The sequence below is a fragment of the Oryzias latipes genome, chromosome 11, assembly GCF_053564925.1.
Source record: "Oryzias latipes strain Hd-rR chromosome 11, Olatipes_Hd-rR_3.1".
Classification (NCBI taxonomy): Eukaryota; Metazoa; Chordata; class Actinopteri; order Beloniformes; family Adrianichthyidae; genus Oryzias; species Oryzias latipes.
Window position 1 is genome coordinate 16,922,644 of NC_136247.1, and position 24,597 is coordinate 16,947,240.

The window sequence follows — 24,597 nt, forward strand, 5'->3', positions numbered from 1 at the left end:
AAAGTCTCAACGCCTGCATGAAGCAGAAACTCACCACGTATCAACCAGACTAGACCATCAGCAAAACTACCACGAGAAATACTCACCATTTATTAGCAACAGCATAACGATGTTATTAAAAAGAATCCACAGACTTATTGTACTTTAAAAATGTTGAAATTAAATCAAATGCACACATTCACTTGTATATTTAGTTTTAAACAAATTGTCGCGGACTGAGTTGGATGGCTGTTGAGCCGCGTTAAAAGTTCTGGAGTTCATTGAACGCGTCAAGCAGAGATCTGATTGGCTCTCAGTTCTGTCGCTCAGCCTGTTGTTAGGTAGTTTGGACCAATGGGGTTCAGCTATGGGCCGAATAAGGGAAATGGGAGGGGCTGCAGCGGTAGCAGGGGAATATAAAGTTGGGAGAAGCGCACTCGTCTCGGCGGGAGAGATTCAGGAGTTGCTGAATTAATTGTTCGGCGTTTGTTGCGGTCTGCAGTAATCGGAATAAAGAACTTTAAAAGAGGTTAAGTCTCCGTGCCTCAGTGTGGGAAAGGGACACTACATTATTGTATGGCTCTTTCGAAATTACATTTCAAAATATGTGGCATTTATGGCTCTCTTGGCCAAAAAGGTTCCCGACCCCTGACTTAAACTGTAAATTGAAAGATTTAATGTAAATAAGATGTCTCCTTTAGAAGGTGTTTTTTTAAGCTAAATCATTTTATAAGCATTACATGTCATGCTGAAGATGTCCGTGTTTACTCTGCATCACAGCATTCGTGTTGCTTTAAATTGAGCTGTACCATTTTCTTGATTATATTCCTAATTAATTATTTTTTTCATAATAAGTAAATTAAATTTGATTTGATATCAACTGTAATTCTTGTAGTTCTTCTGACTAGCTTGGCAATGATACCTCCCTTTCTGGGATTGGACAAGTAATGAGAAAGTTATGACACTAAGAACTCTCTCATCACAACATTTTGTTGTTTTCCTTTATATTTCAGGAATATAGTTACGCCCAACATATGAACACTTAAAATCCCATGTGTTTTTTACTTTTGGACCTATCTAAATGATCTTTATACCGTTGGAAAAGTTTCCAATGAATTTTTACATTTTAAACACATAGCTAAATAAACTCTGACTGACTGGCGGACTTATCTCTGACTCTTTTGTCTCACTCAATGCGCTTTAAAGTGCAGAAAATAGTTAGGAATAAAAGAAAACATGTCGGCTGTGAGAATAATTGACAACCGTTCTGTGGGTTCTAAAGTAGTTGAGCTAGCACCAAAAACATAATATAATAAGAAACTGTTTAAGCTCATCACTGTTATTTAATTATGTAATAAGGAATTTATCACACAGTAGAGTTGGTTTTGGTATGACTTCAGGGTGAGAACATGGAAATCATACATTTTTGGAAATGTAATGAAGATGCACAATGCATAAAAAAATTAAAAAAATAAAATAATAACTGCCATTAAGAAAACCAAGAAGAAGAAAGCCTGGATTGGGTTTGATCACTTCACCAACAGCAGCCATGTTTCTGTCTACCGGGGATGAAGGCTGCAGGTCGCCGCTGTTGGTTACCATGATGCAAATGAACTGCAATGTGGGATGAAATGAAATGTTATTCACCATGATCTGCACCTGTCCATTCTTGCAGGAGTCTGGGGAGTTTTCACTGTCATCTTTACATCCCCCCATTCGACATCGCACCGCATCCTGGACCTACGTGGTGTAAAAGGAAAGAGACCCCAGAGAGAGAGAGGGAAGGGGAAAGAATAATGAGGGAACGGGAGACATGATGCATAAGGAAGAAAGTTTGTAAAGGAGCCTTAGGTTCTCATTTTCAAGTTTCTGTACACTCTTTATTCTTTCATGTAGAACTGAATACAAAATCATGCGTAAAGGGCAAAGTTAAAGAAGGAGCCGAATCGTCTCCTAAATAAGTCATCCTATAGATTATCAAATAGAGAGAGCAGGCGCTGTAGAGAGCACAGACCTGACATCTGTGACTCTAATTAAAATCAACAAGGGAGTGTAAAGATGTTCCAACCCCTAAGCTTACTTGGTGTCAAGTTGTTTTTTCTTTATCTCCGCACTGCAGTGAACTCCCATCAGTCAAAACTCAAACGTATCCCTAGAATCTTTAACAGAAACCCCCCATCATTCCTTTCTGCCAGGAGACCCTACATTACACAGTAGGTGTTCCAATACTTGGAAATATTGATATTTCCCACTGTTGCTAATGTCAAATATCAGAGTCTTCTGGGTAGAAAAAAGGCTTTTTTTTTATTTTTTTTTACACATATGTGATGCTAGCTACCCCTGTCAGATTAATACTATATAAACGTTTTACTCTGTTTGTTTGCTTTGTCATTTCTGATTTCATCTGTGTAGATACTCTGGGAAATATCTGGTAAAGCAAAGTTTTACATCAAGAAAGCTGTTTTAAAAAATGACCTTCTGTCCTTGCCCCAATATGCATGCTCAAGGGGAAAAGATCTTTTAAATTAGAAAACGCATTTTTAATGTACTTTTTTTCTTGAAAGACTTCTCAGCTATGGATAAAAGAAAATATACTAAATCTAAAAGCAAGGAAATGTATTACTCTAGAGATTCTAGGTGCCTGAAAAAGAAAAAAAAAAGTGTATATTAGAGTTTAAAAATGGTCCCACCAGAAAAGTCTTAGGTAGGCACGCTGAAAATGACAGTTTCCCTTGCTCTGTTAACAGAGTTATAACTACACCAGCAAAAACATGGACAGAGCTAATAAAAAATTCAATTTCATAATGGAATGACAACCCAGCTGACTAGTCTATTCTAAATACTGGCACAAAGGCCCGACTCCAAAGATAGAGGTTAAAGCCCATGGGGAACTATTCAGAGGTCTCACATTGTAGAATATTTTCTGTGAAGACAGATAGGGGTAAATGTGTGTTGCACTGTTCATCTTGAAACTTTTGTTTAGCCTTCCAGTTCATTGAAATTTAGGAATTTATAGAAACATTGACAGTAGGAGTTGTTTTTGCTTTTGCTTTGAAGTGTATTATCATGTTAATTCTTCTTCTTCTTCAAAAAAAAAAAAATCCCAAAGTGGCACTTTGATCCATTCACGCATTTCAGAGTATTCCTCTAAAAACCTGCGCTACGAGCACCAGCCCTCCCAATCCACGAAAACAAGCGAGTTCTCACATTGTGATGTCACAAAGTGAGGAACAGCCCCTTCCAGGAAGAGTCTGTGCTGCCAGCACCGCCCCCAGCCTAACACAAACACACTTTCTCCAAGGAGCTAACGGTAATCGGCTGAAACGCTTTTTATTTTATATGCACAATTTGCACATCCATCTTTCCAAGTTTGGATGTTGTTTGTTTTTGCGGGTGAAACACAGAAATGCTGCTGAGGCCGTCATAAAATGGGCGGTACCCATAAGGAGAGAAAGGCGGGGCCTCAGAGATCAAGGTGTCTAAAAGACTCAGAAAAATAACTAATATTTAATTAAAAAGTATTTCTTTAATGTTCTAAAGGTAAATATATTATCATATAAATGAATTTGAATTACTCAGATAGGCTTAAGAGGCATTAAATAGGTATTTAGAGCTAAGAAAAGCAGTTTTGCTGTGATGTGCAACACTCTACAGTAGTCGAGTGATTACGTAATAAACACAACCAGCTAATTTGAGAGGAACCTGGTTGCAGACAAGATGGTGCCTGACATCGGAAATAATACAACTTACCCAAACCCAAAAGACTGGGAGAAAAAACTATTTTAAAGCTTAAAACAAGAAAAACAGTAACTGTTAGAGTCACTAGTTAAAAAAAAGTGGAGTTGTTTTTAGAGATATGCAGGGTTCCTGTTCCAGATGAGGACTTCTGGTTCTGGACATTGATGTGTGACGTCTGATATCACCGATACTTTACTGAAGTGTTGCATATCAGTGCAAAGCTACTTGTGTCAGTATCTGTTGGAATGATCGACGTTAATTGCATAAACAGTTATGGTAGCTTTAAGAGCCTGAGCTCCGCTGTTAACTGTAGTTGTGTATTTTCCTTTCATGGTTTTGTGTGGTACATGCTGTGGCATGCGCCTTGTTTCCTCTGTTTACTATCTGCTTTTTCCGGGTCTACATTTGGGGCCGGGGCTTGTGAAGCTTTGGTTTGGCTTTAGATGCATTTGATTTCAAATTTTGTTTTTTTTGGCCAATTAAAAAAATATATGTTCCTTTTTTTTTTGCCTCCAGATTTGCACTGGTTTCATTTGATATGAGTGTGTGATGTCTCTCTCCATCTTTAAGAAGAAAACCTTCCCCACACTCATCTATGCTCGTCATCCCCCCTCCCCGCTTCGATCATGAGTCGCATTCTTCTCCACTGATCTCTGCATGCCTTTTTTTCCGTCCTCCATCATTTACTGAAACCAAGCAGCTCCATCGTAACCTTCTGTTCCTCTCCTTCACATCTCCTGTTGGTTTCTTCTCTGGCTGCCTCTTCGGGGCTTCTGAAATCGCTCCATGTCTCTCCTCTTCTCTGCAGATCGCAGCAGGTGGCACATGCTTTCATGCCCCTCTCATTCTTCTCCAGCCCCTTACATGAACAAGATTCTACTGAGGAGCTCTACTGTGGATCCGCACTTAACAGCCCGCTTTTCTGTCTGCACAGTGTTTTTACTTCATGTTCCTGTGCGTTTCATAGAGTCTTCTTCTGTACTCGTGGAGTCCCAGCTCCCTGCCCCCCATCCCCCCCTGTATGTTCTGCAGCAGGAAAGATTTGCGCTCAGTATCTTGCAGCGGATTTTCATACATTTAGAATAAATAATTCCTGGATTTAGTGTATCCTGATCCTGGCTTCTTTTGTAATATTGATTTAATGCTGCTAAGCATTTGGAGGCTTTTAAAAATTCACTTACACTGTGCAGAGCATTTAATATCCTAATGATATCTGGGAGCGAGGCGAACCTGCATGTGGTGTGTCAGCTACAAATGACACATTTACAGTTATGGAAAAACGGATGACATTGGAAATACATTAATTGTGGTACAGGGAGCGTGCACATCGACATGTGTGTTAATAGGAGTCTCAAAGCCTTGACTACTTGCATCTGCACAATGAGCTACAAACGCAGGATTCCCAGGGGCAAAGCCTGTTTCAAACAGACACCAGGGGCTATTAGTGGGACTTATCGTCTTATTCTGTACAGAATCTGAGTAAGCTCCTTAAACCAGTCTTAGATCCGTTGGACAATAGCGCACTATCACACTGCATTATGAGGAAGAAGCACCACAATATAGGGCATAAATACTACGCTAATCTCTCCTGGGTCTGATTTGGCTCTGCCATGCTGTGGCCTGAGACTGACCTGGAAAATTAGGTGATTGAATGTTTCCTGATGAAAGGAGTCAGGAAGGCTGACACAGCCGTGTGGCGTGGAATTAAAAATTCATTAAGAACGGCTCCAATTCACACATTGCTCGTTCAACAGGAAGAAAAAGCTGCACCAACCTCTCGTCGCATGGCGCAGTGGACTGTGATGATGACAAAACCTTGGACAGAGTCAAAGACGGCAAACAGGACCTGCAGGAGGGAAACATTTTTGCTTTTTGATTTTTGGTCAGAAATGGGTTATTTGAAGGAGTTTGTGTCGTTTTTCTTGAGGTTTGGGCAATGTCTGATTTCCCTCCTTACTCCCTTACTAAAAAAAAAAACTATTTACTAGAGCCCTGGATTTTAAAAGCAATTCAGACGGCATGCTCACTACTTTTTCTTTTAGATGACATATATAATGCCACTGATTTGGACAGCACTAATGGCTATAAAATTATATATATATATATATATATATATATATATATATATATATATAATATATGGGTTTTTTGTTTTGTGGTATTTCAGTTTTCAGTTACTTTATATATTTACTATCATTTTTACTTGCACATACCAAATACTGAATAGCAAATAGCAAATATCCAATTAGTCCTAATTTAATTTACTTTATTACTGGAAGCTATTTCTAAATAAAAGCAGAAAGGAAACAAAACTGTGAAGTTTAAATATAGTTTTTTTGACCATATGTCTTTATTTACATATCAAAAAGATATTTTGCTGCTGATCATCGTAGAATGACACATATTTGAAAAAAAAAAAAGAGGATCTGGAAACTTTTGAATGGGCTCTAGATAAATGCTGAAATGCTGAAAGAACTAGGAACCTGTTTCCAAACACATTTGGATGCTGCTGAATCCTAAGGAGAAAGATAGTGATAAAAGTGATCCTTTTGCCCATTTCGCTGCATTTTCATGTTTCCTTGCCTTTTAGTTGCAGTTTAATAAAATGAATATTACAGCTGGCTGTCCTGGTTATGACACAAAAAAGCTTTTTTCACAGTATTTTCCTATTACTTTGGTTTGTTGATCTGGAATAAGAGTATTCTGTCCTCAGATGTGCCACCTGTAAGTCAGCTCAGCATGTTAACGCCAATAATATTTTAATTTCTCACTAATCCAAGATTTCCTGTGCAATCCATAGTTGTTTTCTGCATTTGTTTGTGGGACATGAATCACTTTCCACCAACATGACAAAGCGTTATTTGATGCCTTCCTCATCAGAATATAAGTACATTCCCAGCTTGGTATTACAGGTCACGTGTCATGGGTTTATTCAGCTTCTCTGCTCCACATTTGCATATTTTAGCGGCTGTAAAGAGACATCACCTGGAAGAGTGTGGAGCGACGGTCCGTTATGGCGAGCACTGCTGACATCCAGGTCAGCGCTAACAGAGGGAGAACCACACAGGAGCTCCACAGAGACGCCCTGTCAGAGAAGAAGAAGAAGAAGAGGAAGCACACACCAGTTGAAGGGGCTGCAGAGGGAAAACAAGGAGGGATGATTTTGGCCACAAAAGCAGACAGGGCAGCGCTGGAAAGTTACGCAACTCCACAAACACACACACACACACAAAGCAATCATAACTATAGTGGCAATCGATTTGATGCTGATTCCCACTGCAACTTGGATTAGAAAGAGCGTCTGGACTGATAAGTGGAAGATGACGTGGAATCATGTAGATAGTTTTGATTCTGACAATTGTTGACAATGACATGCTTGACGGACACTAAGTGGCGTGCTGGTGGACTGTGAGACAATAGGCTCAATAGGACAATAAGAGGCTGGATAGAGATGGAGAAGACAGGCCACTGATGACTGTGACACAAGGGCTTCTCTGGAGTAAAAAGAGTCACACTCCAATTTCAAATGTTCACGCTGTGTGAGCACACATTCAGAGTTTTATAGCTGTCAGGCACACAGCTTTATTTTAAATCTATTGGGGAGCATATGAGTCTCTCTTGAGGCCCGAGAGCAAAACAGAAATTCAAATCAAGGCTTTGAAAATACAAATACTGAAAAGCAAATCTCTAATTATTTCTAATTTATTGTACTTTAGTAAGGGAAGCCATTTCATATTAAAAGCACAAAGAAAAAAAAACGTTAAATATTTTATTTTTACAACATGTCTTTTAAAGACATATCGTAAAAACGCGTTTCTTAGTGGGCTTTTAATTATTACTATGCCATTTTTAGCCAAAATGGCATGGAGCTACATTCCCCTCCCCATTGCTGAAAGCTCCGAGCAGGGAGCTTGTGGCTCACCCAGCATATTTCTTATGTCACAAATACGATTTTTTTTTCAAATGGCATTTTCTCATCTGATGCTGAATCACAACAATTTGATTAAAGAAAAGCTCAGAATTACAATGTTTAACTTAATTTTCTTTATGTTCTCTGTCATCAGTAGCCTGCCACAATAACATGTTAAAAACATCATTTTCATTGGAGTGGGTCTTTACAAAAATACTACAGATCAAATATTGGAGCTTTGACTTTCATAAATATAATACAATGATGCTCAACAGATTTAATATCTCAGCCTGAATAATAGTCCTTTCAAAATAACATGCTAACAGCACTTGCTTTTTGATTTGGAGATGGCTCCAGGTAGATTTTTAAAGAAACCTCAACCAAGCAGCATATTGGAAAAAAATAAATAAATAAAAACTAGAGGAGAATAAATGTGACCAGAAGCTGCGAATGACACTATTTCTCTGCAAAAATGTCAAGGTAGATGGAAAAAATAAAGAAAGAAACAGACGGAGCTCGGATGGTTCTATTGATGACGAAAACAAAAATAAAAAAAAGCTCAAATTCACATGTGTCTCTGAAAATGAGCAATCTCATTTCATTACCTTCCAATCAAAGGATCCAATCATGCAACAACATAACGAAGACCAGAGTCGCTGCTTATAATTGAGTACATTTTAAAAAGGAATTGCAAGCTGTAATGAGAGATTTGTTCCAAGATGTGGCCAAACGATATGCACAAGAGAGTTGAGACTGCAAATAGAGGGATAGCTTTTAATTCTGAGACGGCCTGTGCCGATCATGAAACCATGACAACCACCCGCAGAGCAACAAGGCAATAATAATAGTATGAATCCTGAGAGTGTTGGGTAGAATTGGGGAGAAAAAAAAATACGTGTATGCCAAAAAACGTCAAATTGTTACCGCTGTCATGGCATATTTTCCAAAAGGTGCTTTTTTAGTCAGTTTAGAGCACAGTCATCTTTTATCAAAAGCTTGCAATTCAAAGTGACTTTTCACCTGCACCACTTTGGTGATTAGTTCTGACCTTCAAGTATAGTGACTAAACAGAGAACCAACAAAAAGCCTAAAATTTTTCCCAATTCTTTAGTAAGACATTACCAATTTCTGCAGAAAAAACGATTACTTTGACTAAACCTAAAACTTACATTGATAGGAGCTGACTGTTCCTCTCTATATTCTATATTTCAAACTCTTAGTAGTTTATTTTTCTTTTTAATCAAAACCCTTAAACTTCTGGATTAAAGCATGTTTGAGAATAAAAGTGAAGTCAGGGTCAGTCTTCAGAAGATTTTAAGATCGATTACCACTCGGTGAGTCAGTAGAGCCAAACTGTTGACGCACGGACATGCTGCTGGCGACAGGTTGTTGTAAAACACTTACACAATACTTAAAGGTAACTTAGTAGGTCAGACGCAAGCTTGGAGTACAGCTTTTTCACTTGTTCAACTCCCTCTGAAACAGGCCTTTTGAGTCATGTGATAAGTGTGCACTCCCTGTGTGTAGCCAGTCTCTTAGAAATTAAACAATCAGAGCGTAGTTTATGGATCACATGTACACCCCATATATGCAGCACGTGTTTAGTAAGGAGCTGGTACTCGCCTACCTTACTAACGACTAGAGGGTGGCATTAGGGCACGGTGCCAAAGCATCACCCGTATAATAATAACTTACATTATTTTTACTTCACAATACATTTACCACAGGCACAACAATCGCACGTTCCATTTCATGACGTCCCTAAAGATGCAGCCGCACCCGTCTATGACCCTCCAAGGGCTCGGACAACCCAAAAACCCGCAGCACCCACACGGCTGAACCCTCTGTGCCTGTGGCTAAGACATTACTCCTGAGCACTATTGGCTTAATTGTTTTGCAGTCAACACTTTTAAACTTGGTGCTGAATCAGGGACTAGACTCAACCAAACCAGCTAATCATCAGTGATCGAAGCAGGGCTAGTTGGAAAAATAACAGGACACTAAGTCTTGAGGAACAGGGTTGGCGGTCATTGCTTCTGACTGACAGATGACATTTTGCTGGAACAACAATTTGATTCATTCATTCATCATTCATTCATCTTCTTACGTTTTGTCCCAGAGCCTGTCCCGGCCACTTGTGGGCAAAGGCAGGGGACACCCTGAACAGGTCGCCAGTCTGTCGGCAGGGCCACATATCACACATCCATTCACTCACACCTATGGAGAATTTAGAGTTGCCAATTGACCTATGAAGCATGTTTTTGGACGGTGGGAGGAAGCTGGAGTCCCCGGAGAGAACCCATGTATGCACGGGGAGAACATGCAACTCCACACAGAGAGGTCCCCCATTGATGTTCTGTTTCAGGTCCCCCAGCCAGGACTTGAACCAGGGGCCTTTGTGCTGTAATGTCTGCAGATCTAGTTACCACCCTGCATGTCCATGTGTCAAAGTTTCGTTGGTCAAGAAATTTAATCCCACGCTGCTCCTGGTGTTGGCGCCAGTGTTCCGCACCAGAGCTGCCATTAGTGTGTGAACGTGTGTGTGTGCATGGGTGAATGTGACTGTGGGCCATCTAAGAAGGTAGTAAATAAGTAGAAACAATTACCATTTAAATAATTGGTTTCAAATGAGCCGGATACAAAGACATGATGCAGCCACTCAGTTCCCTCTTGTTTTAAACGGTCACTGTTTAGGGGCCTATCCTAGCTGGTTAAAAAAAAGCTTCCAATAGTTGACTCTAATTGAAACACCAGTTCAGTACATTCTATAAATAATTATTTACAATCCTAAAGCACGCCCTCAAAAAAAAAGAAAATATATACATACATATTTTAAAAAATACAGGCAGCACCCAGTGGAGCACCAGCCAGGATTTAAATCCGCGGATCCTCCTTCATTTATATCTACTTTAGTTTTTTAGGTTCTAAATAATATAATCACAGTTCGGACTAATCAAATACAGTTCAACACAGCAGCCTGAGGACATAAATGCTAAGTTTGGTTGTTTAGATATACCAGAGTTGGTGGTTCTGTTTCTTCCCGTAAAGCACTGTGTCCTTAGGCAATATACTTAATATGGACACTTTGTTCTGCTGTCTGACTTTAAGAGTGAAACACAAAAACTTTTCACAGCCGGCTAAGTCAGTTTTCTCTCCATCTGTTATTTAATCATATTTGAAACGTCCTATGCATGGTACAATAGGAAAGGTCAAGATAGAACATTTATAGTAATGTGCTTAACAGCAGGATGGCTTGTCTAAGTGACAGCCTCCCTGAGATTGGGCTGAAAAACCTTTGCCAGGTTGGCTGCAAAGAAGTGTAAGATCCTCTGAAGATGATTTGCAAATACCGTCTGACACAGGTCAGATTTGCTCAATGCATGCTTGAACCACTTTTGGATCAAAACATGCTCTCATTAAGCACTTGCAGTGCAGCTGAATTGCCTTTTATTAGCCTGTTTTGGCTTTCCAGACGAGTCTGAAAGCTGCCCTGCATCATTACCTTCAACCGGAGATTAAAAGGATGGAGGAGAAAGCAGGAGATGGAAAGATGATGATGGGAGGGGAAGGGACAAAGAAGACAAGGAAGGAAGAGAGAAAAAAAAAAAGAGAGAGATGAAGGTGAACTAACATGGCGCTGCTGGCAGTGGAGCTGGACATAGCAGTGCTCGAGATCACGCCGCACTTGGAGCATTTCAGGAGCAGTCGGCTACGCGCTTCCGCCGGGACACTTTTGGACACATTACACACACAAACACACACGAGACCATATGAGGAAGAAGGTGAAAAACATGGAAAACGTAAGGAAACAGGACAAGAAATGACAAGGTGAGGGTGGAATAGTTGCAACCAAAACCAAAAAGAAACAAAAAAGTCAAAATTGGACCAAAAAAAAAAAAGGAGAAAAGGGAGGGTGACAAGGAGAAAAGAAAGGGAGAGGGGAGGGAGAAAAAAAGAAAGGTAAATTAAAAACAGATCATAAAAAGTAGCTGCAATGAAGAAAAACGGTCAAAATACAGAGATCCATTCAGAGCAAGAGGATAGAACATGAGAGATGGACACTAATGTTAGAACAGTTGTGCTGACTGACCAATTCAAGAGACGCAGACGAAAGCACCAGTTGTGTCATTGCACTGCTAAAACGTGCAGGTTTGTGCGTTGTTCAGCTGCATGTTAAACACTCAACCTGCATGAAACGTCAGAATGCATCAGTGTTTTCTCTTACAAATAACTGCTCGGCAGTTTTCTTGAACGTGTTTGGGTCGTCCACTTATATTTGAAATTAGTCAAAACGGCAAAACGCAGGCAATGCTACGTTAGCTTCCAATCACAGCTCATTGCCTTACTGCCAGCCATGTCCCCATGGCTTCATAAAGAAATGCATTATGCTAATGACCGACCGGCTGTCCTGTTTGCAACACCAGTGGTGACTGCAGTGGCATGGCGGGATCTTAGGTACCGACAAAATCCACGGTGTGTGTTATCTCCATGCACACACCCCAATGCTTAATGCTCAAATGTGCTCCTGCCTGTGTGTGTCTGCACACAAAATAGAGGTTTATTTATTTTTTTGTTAGTTAACCCCCCCCCCACAAAGCCCATGGTTGAGTCCAAATTCCCCTACTACTCCCCATCTACTAAAAAAACTATACAGTGCAGGATTATCTAGTGCCCTGAATTTTGAAAGCAACTCGGACACCATCCTTGCTCACTCAGGGGCAGAGCTAGCAGAATTTATATGAGGGTGGGAGGGGGGCAGGAGACTTCGAAATGGTGGATAACTGACAACAGCTGCCTGGATCAAAATATCTATACACAAGAAGATATGTAAAATCCATCTTCATTTAAAATGTTGCTTTAACTATTTTTGCAAAATGTATAGAGATGTTATGATGTTTTTTTTTTAATATTTATCAATAATAATAATACAAATATTGACTCAAAAATGGGGGAGGGGAATGGAGTGGGCAAAGCATTTTACTGGGGGGCATCCGCACCCATTGCCCCCGTTGCTTTGCCCCTAATAATAAACCTTATAAATATGAACTTTTTTATGAATCACTGTGTTCTGATGATGAGATGGTTCATATGCAATCATTTCAAATGTCAATTTTTCTTTTGCGTTGTAGTCTTTATCCAACAACCTAATTAGCATTGATGCACACTGGTTTTTCATAGAGATTTGTGGGTAATTTCTAGGGCACTGGATTTTGGAATTGTAGATTCAGACAGTCCTACGGAATGGCAAACGCACTATATAATGTACTATGCAGAAAAGGAATTTGGACAAAACCCATTTGTACCACGAACCCATGTCTATATAAACAATCAATATGCATTTAAACAAACAATTCACATTGGTGGATGTGCACTGAAAGAAACAAAAAAAGAAAATGAGAAGTCAGCAAAATCAATATGTATGAAAAATAAAAGCCAAGAAGATGGATGGATGAGATGGCACACGCCTGCTAACGGCTTTAATGCATGTACCAGTGCTAGGTTTTCGTGCATGTCACAGGTTTGAATACATTAAATGTCCATATGTGTCAATAAAGCATGATGTCTAAAAAGGTTTCCAGGAAGATTTCAAGTCCCTATTGATTTTTACGTCCTGCTCATCTGTGAAAGCCAGTTTGGGAGATGAGATGTGTGGAGGTGATGCTGAAATTCATCTCGAAGAGCAAAAGAACACGACAGATGTCTGCTCATTGTCTTAGCAGATTGGATCATCCTTTTTGATTATTGTTAGTGGAAACAGGTGTATGAGTGTGTGTCTGTGCAGACAAGCATGACAGGAGTTTAAATTAGGTGCCACAAAATTATTCTCCGGTAACTTTGGCAAACACTAAGAGTCTCATTTTGTTTCTCACATAAAAAAACAAAAAAAAACAAGTGGATATATTCACTTACCCTGCACGGTGCTTTTTAGATTTGTCTGAAATGCCGTCGCGAGACATAAGCTTGTTGAACACCACAATTCCGATAAGCATGTTCACCTGGAAAATACAAATAGTATCTGTCATGTTGGAAGTAGCAATAACTACAGTAAAAATTTACTTCAAACTTCAGTTGCAATGTTGAGACCAAAAAGAAAAATATGTTTTTTTTCTTTTTTTTTTTTAAATTTCAGTTAGTTTAAAGTGGACAAAAGGGAAGAGGTGTTTGTTATGTTACACATATTCAATTTATTTTGCTTGGTGAAAAATATTAAATTAATTGGGTTAAAAACACAAGTAAATGTCGAAAGCTTAAGTTTATGTAAAAAAATAAAAAATAAAAAAAACACAGTTACAGTGTTCCCTCCCAAGTGTTACGCTCAAAAAAATTACTCCTGATATACAAACTCCACAAAGTAGTCATTTTTTATTCTGTTTATTTATTTTTACACTTCTTACAGATGTTTTAAGGCTGTAAAACACACTTTGTGTACTTTTCTCCGACAGATTAAACATTTAAAGACATTTCCCTCTTAATTCTACTCTCAAAGTTCAAACCTTCGTAGAAAATTAAGAAAAGAAAATCCTCTAGGTGAAAGTGAATGTACAGGAAACAGCACAGAGGAGATCCATTGAAAATGGTCAACAGTGTTTTCCCTGGCTGTACTGCGGTTGACCTTTCACAGTCTCGCTGTTTTGAGAATTGTTTTCAGCACAACTTGTTTTTCTTTTCTTTGATTTTTTACAGCAATCTGTTCTGTTCTGACTTGCTGTTGATCATGCCAATCAATGTCTTCCGTACCGTGTCTCTTGTACAGAGACGTGCAGCTTTCCAGAGTTAAGTAAATCTCTTTTATTTCATTCTGTAATACTGGATGTAATTTACTATGAAGGTTTGGACTTTGAGAATTTAAACAACAGAGAAAAGTGTGAAAAGTTCCATGTCTGTCTGAGAAAAGTTTAGAAAGTGTGTAGCCCTAAACATTTCGCGGGTTATTTAAGGATCATATACACCGCGATAAACAAGGGGACAGTGTACAGGCAATCAGAATGCAAAACACAATGTGCGGGGAAAAAGTATGTAAAATATTATTTTTTACAAAATTAAACATCAAGTTTGCAAATTAAATATTTTGATCTGACTGATTTTTTTTCTTCAAACTAAACATTTAAGCTTTGTAACTACATATTTATTTGTTAGCTTTTTAACTAAATATTCAGTTTGGAGCAAATGTTTAGTTCCTCTCTATATATTTAGCTAATATGCAAATGAACTTGCCCATAAGCGAAATGGACTCTTAAAATAAAAGCTGGATTTTGCGCTCTCTCTGAACTGATTCTTGCCAACCTGGTGCCCAACTGCTGGCCGAAAACATTGATGAGCCGTTTTAACGGCTATTCTTTTGTAAATAGGCTTCTTCTCAGGACATCGCTACACTTTGAGACCTGCCGGCACAGCCACTTCTGCTGGAACACTACCAAAGCTTTCTCTTTTCTGTTTACTCTTTTAGAGCCCACAGCTGTTATGGTCCACAGCCTTCTGTCTGCGTCATTAATCCCAATAATTGTACACAAATTAAAAAGTGCTTATTTTCCATCCAACAGCAGGGGGCGCTAATCGAATTTAGCGAGATTATTATAACAGAACAGCCCCCATGCCCACTCACCGTCCCCTCCTTATCTGCTTACCTTCAAAAGAAGGAAAGTTATATTAATGTATGAGCTAGGAATAACAGTTGAGGTCATTTCTATTAGTAAAGGGGCTGTGATTGGACCAGCATGCACTGGGGCGACGTTAGGATTATCACCAGAGCAGGAAAAGCAGCAGGAAGCGATAGAAAATGAGGAAAAAAGAAAAACAGAAAGAAGGCTGAGGATCAAAACGCCACTGCTGGACAAAACATGTCCAGCAGGTTGGACATATCTTAGTACAACACAAATACATGCATAGGAGACGACTGTGGCGAGAATCAGTTCAGAGATGGCACAAAGTTCAGCTTTTATTTTGGTAGTCCATTTATTCGCAAGTTCATAAATATTTAGTTTGCGAAACATTTAGCTCCAAACTCAATATTAAGTTAAAAAACTAAATATTTGATTCGGACAAATAAATATTTATCTAACAAATAAATATTTAGCTACAAAGCATAAATGTTTAGTTTGGAAAATAAATATATAGGTCAGATCTAAATGTTTAATTTGCAAATTAATGTTATAAAATATAAAGTTTAGTTTACAAACTAAACATTTATTTTGTAAACAAATTATATAATTATGAAAAAATTATAAAATAAATATTTAGCTTACTAACTAAATATTAAGTTAGTAAATGTAGCATTTGTAAATACATGTAATTAAAAGGTGAAAATATATATCTGAAAAAATGAAACCTGTTTTATTTTTCTCCCAAAACAGGCTAAACAACCAAAAATATTGCAGTTAATTTTTGACTGTCTCACTTTAGAAATGGCACCCCATAGACTACTGTTCACTACATGTTCAAACAATGATACTTTGGTGGACCCCCATTTGATCTGGCCAGATTAGCATGAATTTTTTTGCCAACTTCTTATGTAAATGGTCAAATAAGCTCATAGCAAAGACTCTTATTTAGGTTAAGACCTGGATGAGCAACCAGTGTACGAAAGGGATACATCACTCTCCTTGAACCATCCTAAACTAAGTAATTACAATCTTCTCATTAATATCTTGAAAAAAAAACCCACTGCTATTACAGCAGTTTTTCTCACTGCCTTTTATCACCAATAGAATGTTGTGGTAGTCTGAACTCATAATTTAATGTAATTCATTCAATCAAAAAAAAAACATAAAAACTGACAATATTTCTACATTTTGAGGATGTTTAGACAGAAAATAGTAAATAAAAAAATAAATGAAAATAGGAGACGATTGCTTAAGTAGTATGTATTTAAGTTCTTACAAACATCTGGAATTTTGGATTATGTGATACAGATTCAATTAGGAACACACATGCACACACACAAACACACATACAGCGAAACAAAGCCTTGTACATTTCCACTTCTCTTAAATCCAGTCCATCTGGCAGATTCTCTATGCTGATGACATACTCTTTATAATCCTGACTTTTAAAATCCATTGGTATTCTCTTCCACCTGCTTTGAGAGTCTTTGTAGGGTTTGATCATTCATCTACTTGTGTTTGAAATGTCAGTTGTGCGATGCATAAGAGAGAACTGACATTGGGATCTATTTTTTTTAAAGTGATGCTTTTATTACAAAGCTCCTAAAATGGATATCTGCATGAATTCTTTCCTTAAGCTGCCAATGAAAGCAGCCCCCAGCTACAGAAAAAAGACGTTATATATTTAATACATGGCTGTGAAAAATCTTCAGAGCTGAGAAGCTAAACTCTTGCATTTCTGCTGTCAGTTAAATTTGTGTTTTCTGCAACTTTTGCAAGAGCAGTATTTCTGCTTGAAGCTTATTTCTTTGCTACATCTGAATGGTGACTCATGCGGCTGCTCGCACAATTCTTGACAAACTCTGTATCTTTCTGATCTCCTTGGCTCTCATGTGTGTGTCACTGCTGACAACTAACAATGCTGCACCAGCTTGTGAGAGGGCCACTGTCTGGTCCCTGAGCTGTGTGTCAGCATCATCCTGCTCTGTAATTTGCCCAAGGCCAGGTTCATTAATTAGAGAAGACTCCAGCGGGAAGGTCTGTGTTTCTATGCCTGGCGTCCCATTCTCCTTACAGCTGTTTGCTAAAGTGGGGCCCTGGGAAAAACAGCAGGGGTGGTGGTGGGGGGGGCTGGACAAGTCATCAGGGGCATGGGGAGTAATTGGACATTGCAGAAATGCACCAAAGTTTGAAATATGCAACAAAAAACAAAAGAAAACAACAACAACAAAAAACATATTCAAAGCCTTATTGATATTTGAAATAAATAGATTCCTGAAAATATATATTTTTTAAACAAATGTCCACCAATTGTTGGATTGGTGACCTGCTCCCATTGACTGTAAATGGAACCTGGATTGAGTGAGTGTGACGTCACCTATAGAAAATGGCATAGCTACGGCTCCAACCAAATGAAGTCAATTCAGTCGCCATTTTTTCACGATATGGGTGCTGCCATGTTGGAGGCAGACAATGTCAGTAAGCAGTGATTGGTCCGAGTCATTGTTTCTATGGCAACCACTCTTGTGTTGGATACCCAAGCCCCTACAACTTGAAAGCCGGCTTGGGAGGATCTGTTGATCAAATGTTTTGAACGTTTAACTTTTACTGAGGCTTCTAATCATTCAGTTAGTAACTTGAACAACTTGCAATATAGACAATATATTGACAAAAAAATAAAATAAAATAAATAACACAGGACTAGCAAGAACTTGTTAAAAAATATAGTAGCCCACCAATGGCTATTCTAACAAATCTGAACATTCAATTTGGTTCTCTTATACAGTCAATAATCCCAGCTGTGATAAAAATGGCCATCAAAGATAGTCCCTTTTCATACATACCCGTGGCAAGAATGACCCCAATTATCGGAGGACAGTCTCAAACACTCTATCCAGATTTACTAAGCTTTAGTGTTGGATGGACTGGTAGAGTTGGAACCATCCACCAAGGAATTCATCTTGCACAAATGAGTTAACACAATTCAGTGGCACATAAAAACTGATGATTTAAAGACCAGTGAGTTGCAATCAATGCACCCAATTGGGTTGAACAAAACAATGGAGACTGGTATTTGGTTTTACATAAAAATGTCTACAGGAGCAATTAGTATAAGTAAAGTGCATATTGATGCTTTGGGGCCACGCTATTCACAGAATATTTATGCAACGGGATGTTTTTTTTTTTTACATCCCGAGTTGTAAATCTTCTCTCAAAAAGCTTTTTTTTAACTTTACGTTTCTTCTGTTATTTTTTTTTTTAACCTGAACATTTTGGTATCAGTGCACATGCTCCAGAGGTCTGAGCTTGGTACACTGCTCAGAAAGAGTCAGGATTAGACAGCGTGACCTGTGAGAGTTGGGAGGCTAGTTGATCTGACAGCTAAGGGAATGTCTCCAGGACAAAGCAGGTTGAACAGACTCACCAACACGATGACGGCAGCAGGACCCACGAAGGCATAAAGCAGACCGCCCTCCAAAGATAACCAGCAACTAGAGGAAAAACCAGATCAGAAATATAAAAGAAAAGGAAAAAAAGATTGTCGTCTTGTTCTTGACTTGAACATTTAGTATGCACAGAATGTGCACTTTTAGTGACTTCCCTCAGGAGGTATTTTACCATGAGTTAGGCTTTATTTATTTATTTCTTTTTTCTAAAAAATGCCTTGGTCCTTAAGAAATGCATTATAAGCAAAACCTTAAACAAATCCTTATACAGTAAATTGAATTTGGTTTGAGAGCTGCTGAGAGGTAATGAGTATAAACATGTCCTCCAGTGAAGTCATTAAGATTGTTCTGCTCTTACCCCCATCCTAACTGAAGTGAAAAGATACAAAGAAGAAAGAAAAAGCTCATTTTGTCATTAAGTTGCTGTATTACTGTTTTATAAATGAGTTTGAAGAGATACTGGATGTAAAAAAAAACAACTCATTTTTGATGAGCATTCTCTATTCCCTGATGACCCAATTGGTTGGCTACATTTGTCATGATCTGCTATAGTGTATATGTGGGAATAAAAATAATCGTACTTTTTAACTAAAACATAATAATTTTGTTTGCATGGGTGAGATATATGACTTATTAAAAAAAATTAAAAGGTTTATTTTCATCATAAAAATGTATAAATATTTGTTCTTCCAAAGAACTTAAGTAAAAAAAAAAAAAAAGTAAAATAAGCTAATTAAAATATATATATAAATAGACCAGCTGGCCTGTTTATTTATTTAAAATTTATTTAAAAGGAAGATTAGAAAAAAAAACTATGTTGTTTAAATAAATGTGAAATAAATATAAAGATAGATAAATAAATAAACAAACAAGCTAGGAGGCTTGCTTTTATATTTGTAATTTTGTTAGTCCAGGGATCTTTGGGAATATAAGAAAATTTCAGTTTAAATTTAATAAAAGATAAATGCATAAACAGGTTAGAGGACGTCTTTATTAATTTGTGTATTCACTTAGGGGGACAAAAACATTGGTTTAAATAAATTCAAAATCAATAAAGAAAACATACAAAAATCTGTTTAAAATATCTATCATTATCTGAACTAATTTGCTCAAAAAGAATTTAAAGTGGTTGAATTTTTTTTTAAATGGAAAGTTCTGTAGAGAGCAAGACGGAAAAATGCTTTGTAGATCTAGCAGCAAATTACAATAAAAAAAATGCTACACATTTTGCATTTTGGTGGAGACTGAGGTAGCAGACATTTGCATAATCACAGATCAGTGCATATTTAAAAATGTACATATGCATCATGGCCATTTTAAGAATAAATATTTTATTCCTAAATAAATTAATCTAAATTCAGCATTTCCATTTAAAGAATGGTATTTATTTAACAAAAAGAATAAAATGGGGAGCTTTTGTAAAAGATATTTTGTAAATTTTCCCTCGCTCAATACATATTCCTTGTGGCACACATTTTAGGTGTTACTTTATAATATAATTGAAACAGATGGATGAAAAAACTAAGTTTAGGATATACATGTATATTTATCCACTGGGTGATATTCACTAAAAAAATCAGTGGGTCATAATATAGATTTTGTGTGTGTGTGTGTTAAAAAGATTACGAGAAGAAGAAAAATCCATTTTTTCTTCAGCTCACAGTAAAATGGCCCTGCACTGAGCTGGTATAGACCCAAGCAGGAGTAAGTAGCTTCCATTAAGTGTTGATAATGAAAAGGAGTGGCGATTAGAGTGAGAGACAAGGCAGGAGGTCTGGAAAAAAAGAACACTTACTAGCTTGCTGTTCCGTAACCTCTTGCTCTGGTAAAGCCTACTGACACTGCAACGACGAGAGCTGGGAGACCTGCAGACGAAACACAAAGAGACAGAAGGAGAGGAGATCAAAAGGTTTGGCCAAAGGATAAAAGGGGCTGTAACAGGGTAGACAGGCACACTGGCCAAATAAGGTTCCCCTTGTGGAAAACTGCACCAAACTCCTCCAATTCAAATGCAGAGCTGACTTGTATCAGTGCGTATACCATGACCTTGTATGACTGAAGCTATGTAGGTAAGGATTAGTGCTATTAATGTAGTCTTTAGTCATGCTATATATGGCCTTAGTCACATGCATTTGACCCATACAGGTGCTGTCAGTTTTGGGGTTGTCTGGGCCCGTAGAAGGCCATAGAGAGGAGCGACTGCATTTTAAGAGGGGCCGCACGTCCCCTTGAGGCTTGTTCGGCGACCTTAAGGGACGTCATAAAATGGAATGTACTATTGTTATGCGTATGGTGAGTGTATCGTAGGGCTAATGTAAGTTGCACGCAAATTATGACATATGGGTGTATGCTGTCTAATGTTGCCCTTATGTCACACTTATGTCACTGTCCTTCCTACACCCTGCCTCTTACTGACCGTCTGCAAAAAGTTGCATTTATGGGGTATACACGCAATGCATAATTTCGTTGGATGCCTATGACCTCAACTACACACTTATAGTATAGTTTCCTTATTTGTAACTGCCTATTATTGGTTTGATTGCTTGAAATAAACCATTTCAAATCAAAAATATGTTCTGCCTCTCCTGGAGGACGTTTCAGTTTGGCCACTAGGTGGCACTCACACTGTAGCATCACACTTTAGACACAAATGGTTACTTTAAAAAAAAGGCTCCCTTTTAGAAAATTCATGCCTTTGAGTGTGAATAAAGCTGTTCATCTAACCAATGTATGTTTAGATCAAACGAGCGTTAGCACTAGCCATCCTACGGGAAATTCCATGATACGTTAGCATCAAGCTAACAGACTTTGGCTTTACTGCTGTTGTGCCTTAGGTCACTGGAAAAGGAAAGGCATAAAAGATCGATCTCTACTTTTATGGAACAATTATTGATTAATTAAGCTTGGACGCTAAAAGTTTTGCTAAAAGTGGTCAAAAAGTCACACGTTAATTAGCTAAACCAAGCAGTTTGTGTTTGTCTGCCGGCATATGAGTGTCATGCAAGAAGATATACTTTGTTTTGCAGTGTGCCAAAAAACAAAAGAAAAATGCTGGGCCTATAATGAGTTTGGCTCTGAAATATTCATGTAATTAACAAAGCTGTGATTATGGTTGCAAATGAAAAGCAATTAGAAAAAGTCACATTAACATTAACAAATAAGATGGTGGAGAGCCAGCCCGGTCCACTAAGCGAGCAACGACAAAGTTTCAATTAGTCAACAACATCGATCCTAAATTTACATGTGTACAATGTGCTGAACACACCTGTGTGTGAGGCTTGCACACCCTGACTCAGATCCAGTCGTACCCTAAATCTCTTGTTTCCACAGCAACGGATTTCAACCTCATAATTCAGAAAGCGCTGCAAAAGTGAGTCGGACATGAGGAGGACAAGACATTTAATCTGCTTTCGTCGCCCGTTTGACACATCCGGTACAGTAAGTCGGCCGGACAGTTCTGCCGCAGACACGTGGCATCCAAAACTGTCAATATCACCCCATCTGTGACGGTACAGCACTCTATACATTCTCTGCCTCTATCAGGTAAGGGCATCAGTGACTTGGCAGATTAGACTGCTGGGATCAATATGGAGTTAAATGAGCAGATCATGTGTGTATGCGGAGGCAGCGGTGGTGTTGCAAGGTTGTAATTTTCAGCGCTATCTCGAAGCATCTTGTGTGGTGTTGTGCAGATGTTATCATACGTTTTGATTATGTCCCTAACATCCCAGGTGCTTGTTGCACCAGCTTGTTGTACACTGAGGATGTGCAGCTGAATAGAAAACAGCAAAGTGCAGCAGAAAGACGCAAAGGAATGACATCCTCTCTACTCTGCCTGGGTTGTGGGAATGAATGACCACACAGTTGAATTGCATTTAAAAAAACAACAACAAAAAAAACATTAGAAATGACTAAGAATGGCTTTTGGGAAATCAAGCCACGGGTAATAGTTTATGGAATAGATAAATGAGATATAATGAGCAATGTGGGACTTAAGCACAATGGGGTGCTTTATAAAAAAAACAATTATAAATGTAGCCTTAATGCAGCAACCGCCCAGCAGTAATAATCCTGTTTTTCTGCTCCCAATCACCAGTCACACCGTCACACAACAATGGTTCAATCAGAATCCAGTTCAGGAAAATGCCAATTCAAAAACCTCTAACACAAAAGAATGGGTTGGTTTTGCATTTAATGTCAAGGCAGAACCTTTTGATTACTAGCTAAAAGTAGTAAAAGCACAAATTGTTGAAGAGATAAAAGTGAATTTATTCAAAGTTATTCAATGAAGAGTAAATTCCAAGGCCAACAATTTTAAATAAGTACATAAGTAAGTTAGCTCCCTATAGTTATTTGTATTCAATGATGCTTGTTACAAACTGAAGTCCATGCCAAAACTAATAAAAAAACAACAATAAAACAAGCAAAATAATTATTTTTTCCCTCCACTTTATCTGTTTCTATGTGGCAAAATGCACAAAGGGTAAACTGATATTGCAGTAATAAAGTAAAAATACAATAGCTATGGACCGAAAAACCAAATTGGATGGTATCTGTCACACTTTGTTTATCAGTACCCAATGCTATAAATGTTTCATGAATGAGGGGCTGTAGTAAAAGTGACTGCTGAACTACGTGGTCAAAAATACAGTTGTGTTTGTGAGACTGCTCACCCCAGCCGAGGCACAGGAAGCGCTTGCGTATGATCCTTGACCTGGTCTTTCCAATCACGGCCAGGTAAGACTGCCATGCCTCGGTCAACACCCAACAGAAGGAGGCCAAGAAGAAGAAGTGCAAGAAGGCAGCGGTCACAGCACAGAGGCCCTGAAATAGAAATATGCTTGTAAACCAAAAGAGTAATGAAAGGTTTATGTGAAAACACCAACCAGTTGTAGGAAACAGATGTGAAAACAGAGATGCATTTTAATGTTCCCAACAGGGTGCACGAATACAGTATGTTGGTGTGTTTCACCAGCCGTTTTACCTTGCTGATTGTTTGCGATTGTCCAGCCAAAATCAATAAATTGGAGGCCAGGATGGAGAAACAAAAGTTCACCAGGATGATTGATCTCTCTGATCGGATATACCTACAGAGCGACGGAAGAAAAAACAAAAGAGTCACACATCCGCAGCGGAAACGGACAGACAGGTGAAAAAAACAATATTGACACACTGATGGCTTGAACAGACGTTTGGACAATAGTCATTAGCTTAATTTTATCATCTCTGTTGAGCTAATCTCCACCTATCTCTGCTGCAGGTGAACCATTTGTTCTACATTAAGCCTCATTCTGTTTTTTTCCACCACAGATGACACCAAAAAGCCTTTATTTTTTGTTTTAGCACAAATGTATGAGCTGGTATTTAAAAAAAAAAATTGTGAGTAAAGACTATGTATGATTAGAAATACTAAAATTGTATTTGAAGATATGAAAGTGTCATGTGTGTGTGTGTGTGTGTGTAAAGACCTCCAAAAGGCAGCATAGATGAGCAGTAGGATAAGCAGAGCAGTGCAGGAGACCCCACACCCCACCATGAGTGGCACAGAGGGCATGCTGGTAGGACCCATATCCTGAAGAAAAACAGTGAGCTTATAGTCAGTTATTATATTTATTGAAAAACATGACCTGAAATGTGCAGCTTTACATTTACATACTGTAGCATTGAAATGAAAACCATTGTAAAGAAGTTGTGTGTGTGTGTGTGTGTATATATATATATATATATATATATATATATATATATATGTCCCACATTTGATGGACACCTGTGCAAAAGGCTTGCAAAAGGCTTGCCAATGGCTTCAAAATCTGGGCTATACCAAGGTGATGCTCTGTCCCCACTGCTGTTCTGCATAGGTCTGAACCCCCTCAGCCAAATAATCAACAAGACTGGCTATGGATACCGACTCAGAAATGGGGCC

At 38.4% G+C, this 24,597-nt stretch overlaps 1 protein-coding gene across 19 annotated transcripts in view; it reads right to left on the reverse strand.

Annotated features, from left to right (window-relative positions):
* Nucleotides 1–24,597, reverse strand: part of adgrb2 (adhesion G protein-coupled receptor B2) — a 317,335-nt gene that overhangs the window by 35,013 nt on the left and 257,725 nt on the right. For 8 of the 19 annotated variants that reach the window (XM_078954903.1, XM_078954900.1, XM_078954894.1 and 5 more), the window contains 10 exons: nt 24,143–24,246; nt 23,659–23,761; nt 23,348–23,498; nt 20,470–20,539; nt 18,653–18,719; nt 13,538–13,623; nt 11,259–11,357; nt 6,703–6,802; nt 5,492–5,563; nt 1,627–1,719 (listed from right to left, as the gene is read on the reverse strand). In XM_078954903.1, coding sequence (XP_078811029.1) covers nt 1,627–1,719; nt 5,492–5,563; nt 6,703–6,802; nt 11,259–11,357; nt 13,538–13,623; nt 18,653–18,719; nt 20,470–20,539; nt 23,348–23,498; nt 23,659–23,761; nt 24,143–24,246 — 945 coding nt within the window. The remainder of the gene's footprint in view (nt 1–1,626; nt 1,720–5,491; nt 5,564–6,702; nt 6,803–11,258; nt 11,358–13,537; nt 13,624–18,652; nt 18,720–20,469; nt 20,540–23,347; nt 23,499–23,658; nt 23,762–24,142; nt 24,247–24,597) is intronic. The other 11 variants (XM_078954906.1, XM_078954905.1, XM_078954908.1 and 8 more) reach the window with 2 other exon arrangements.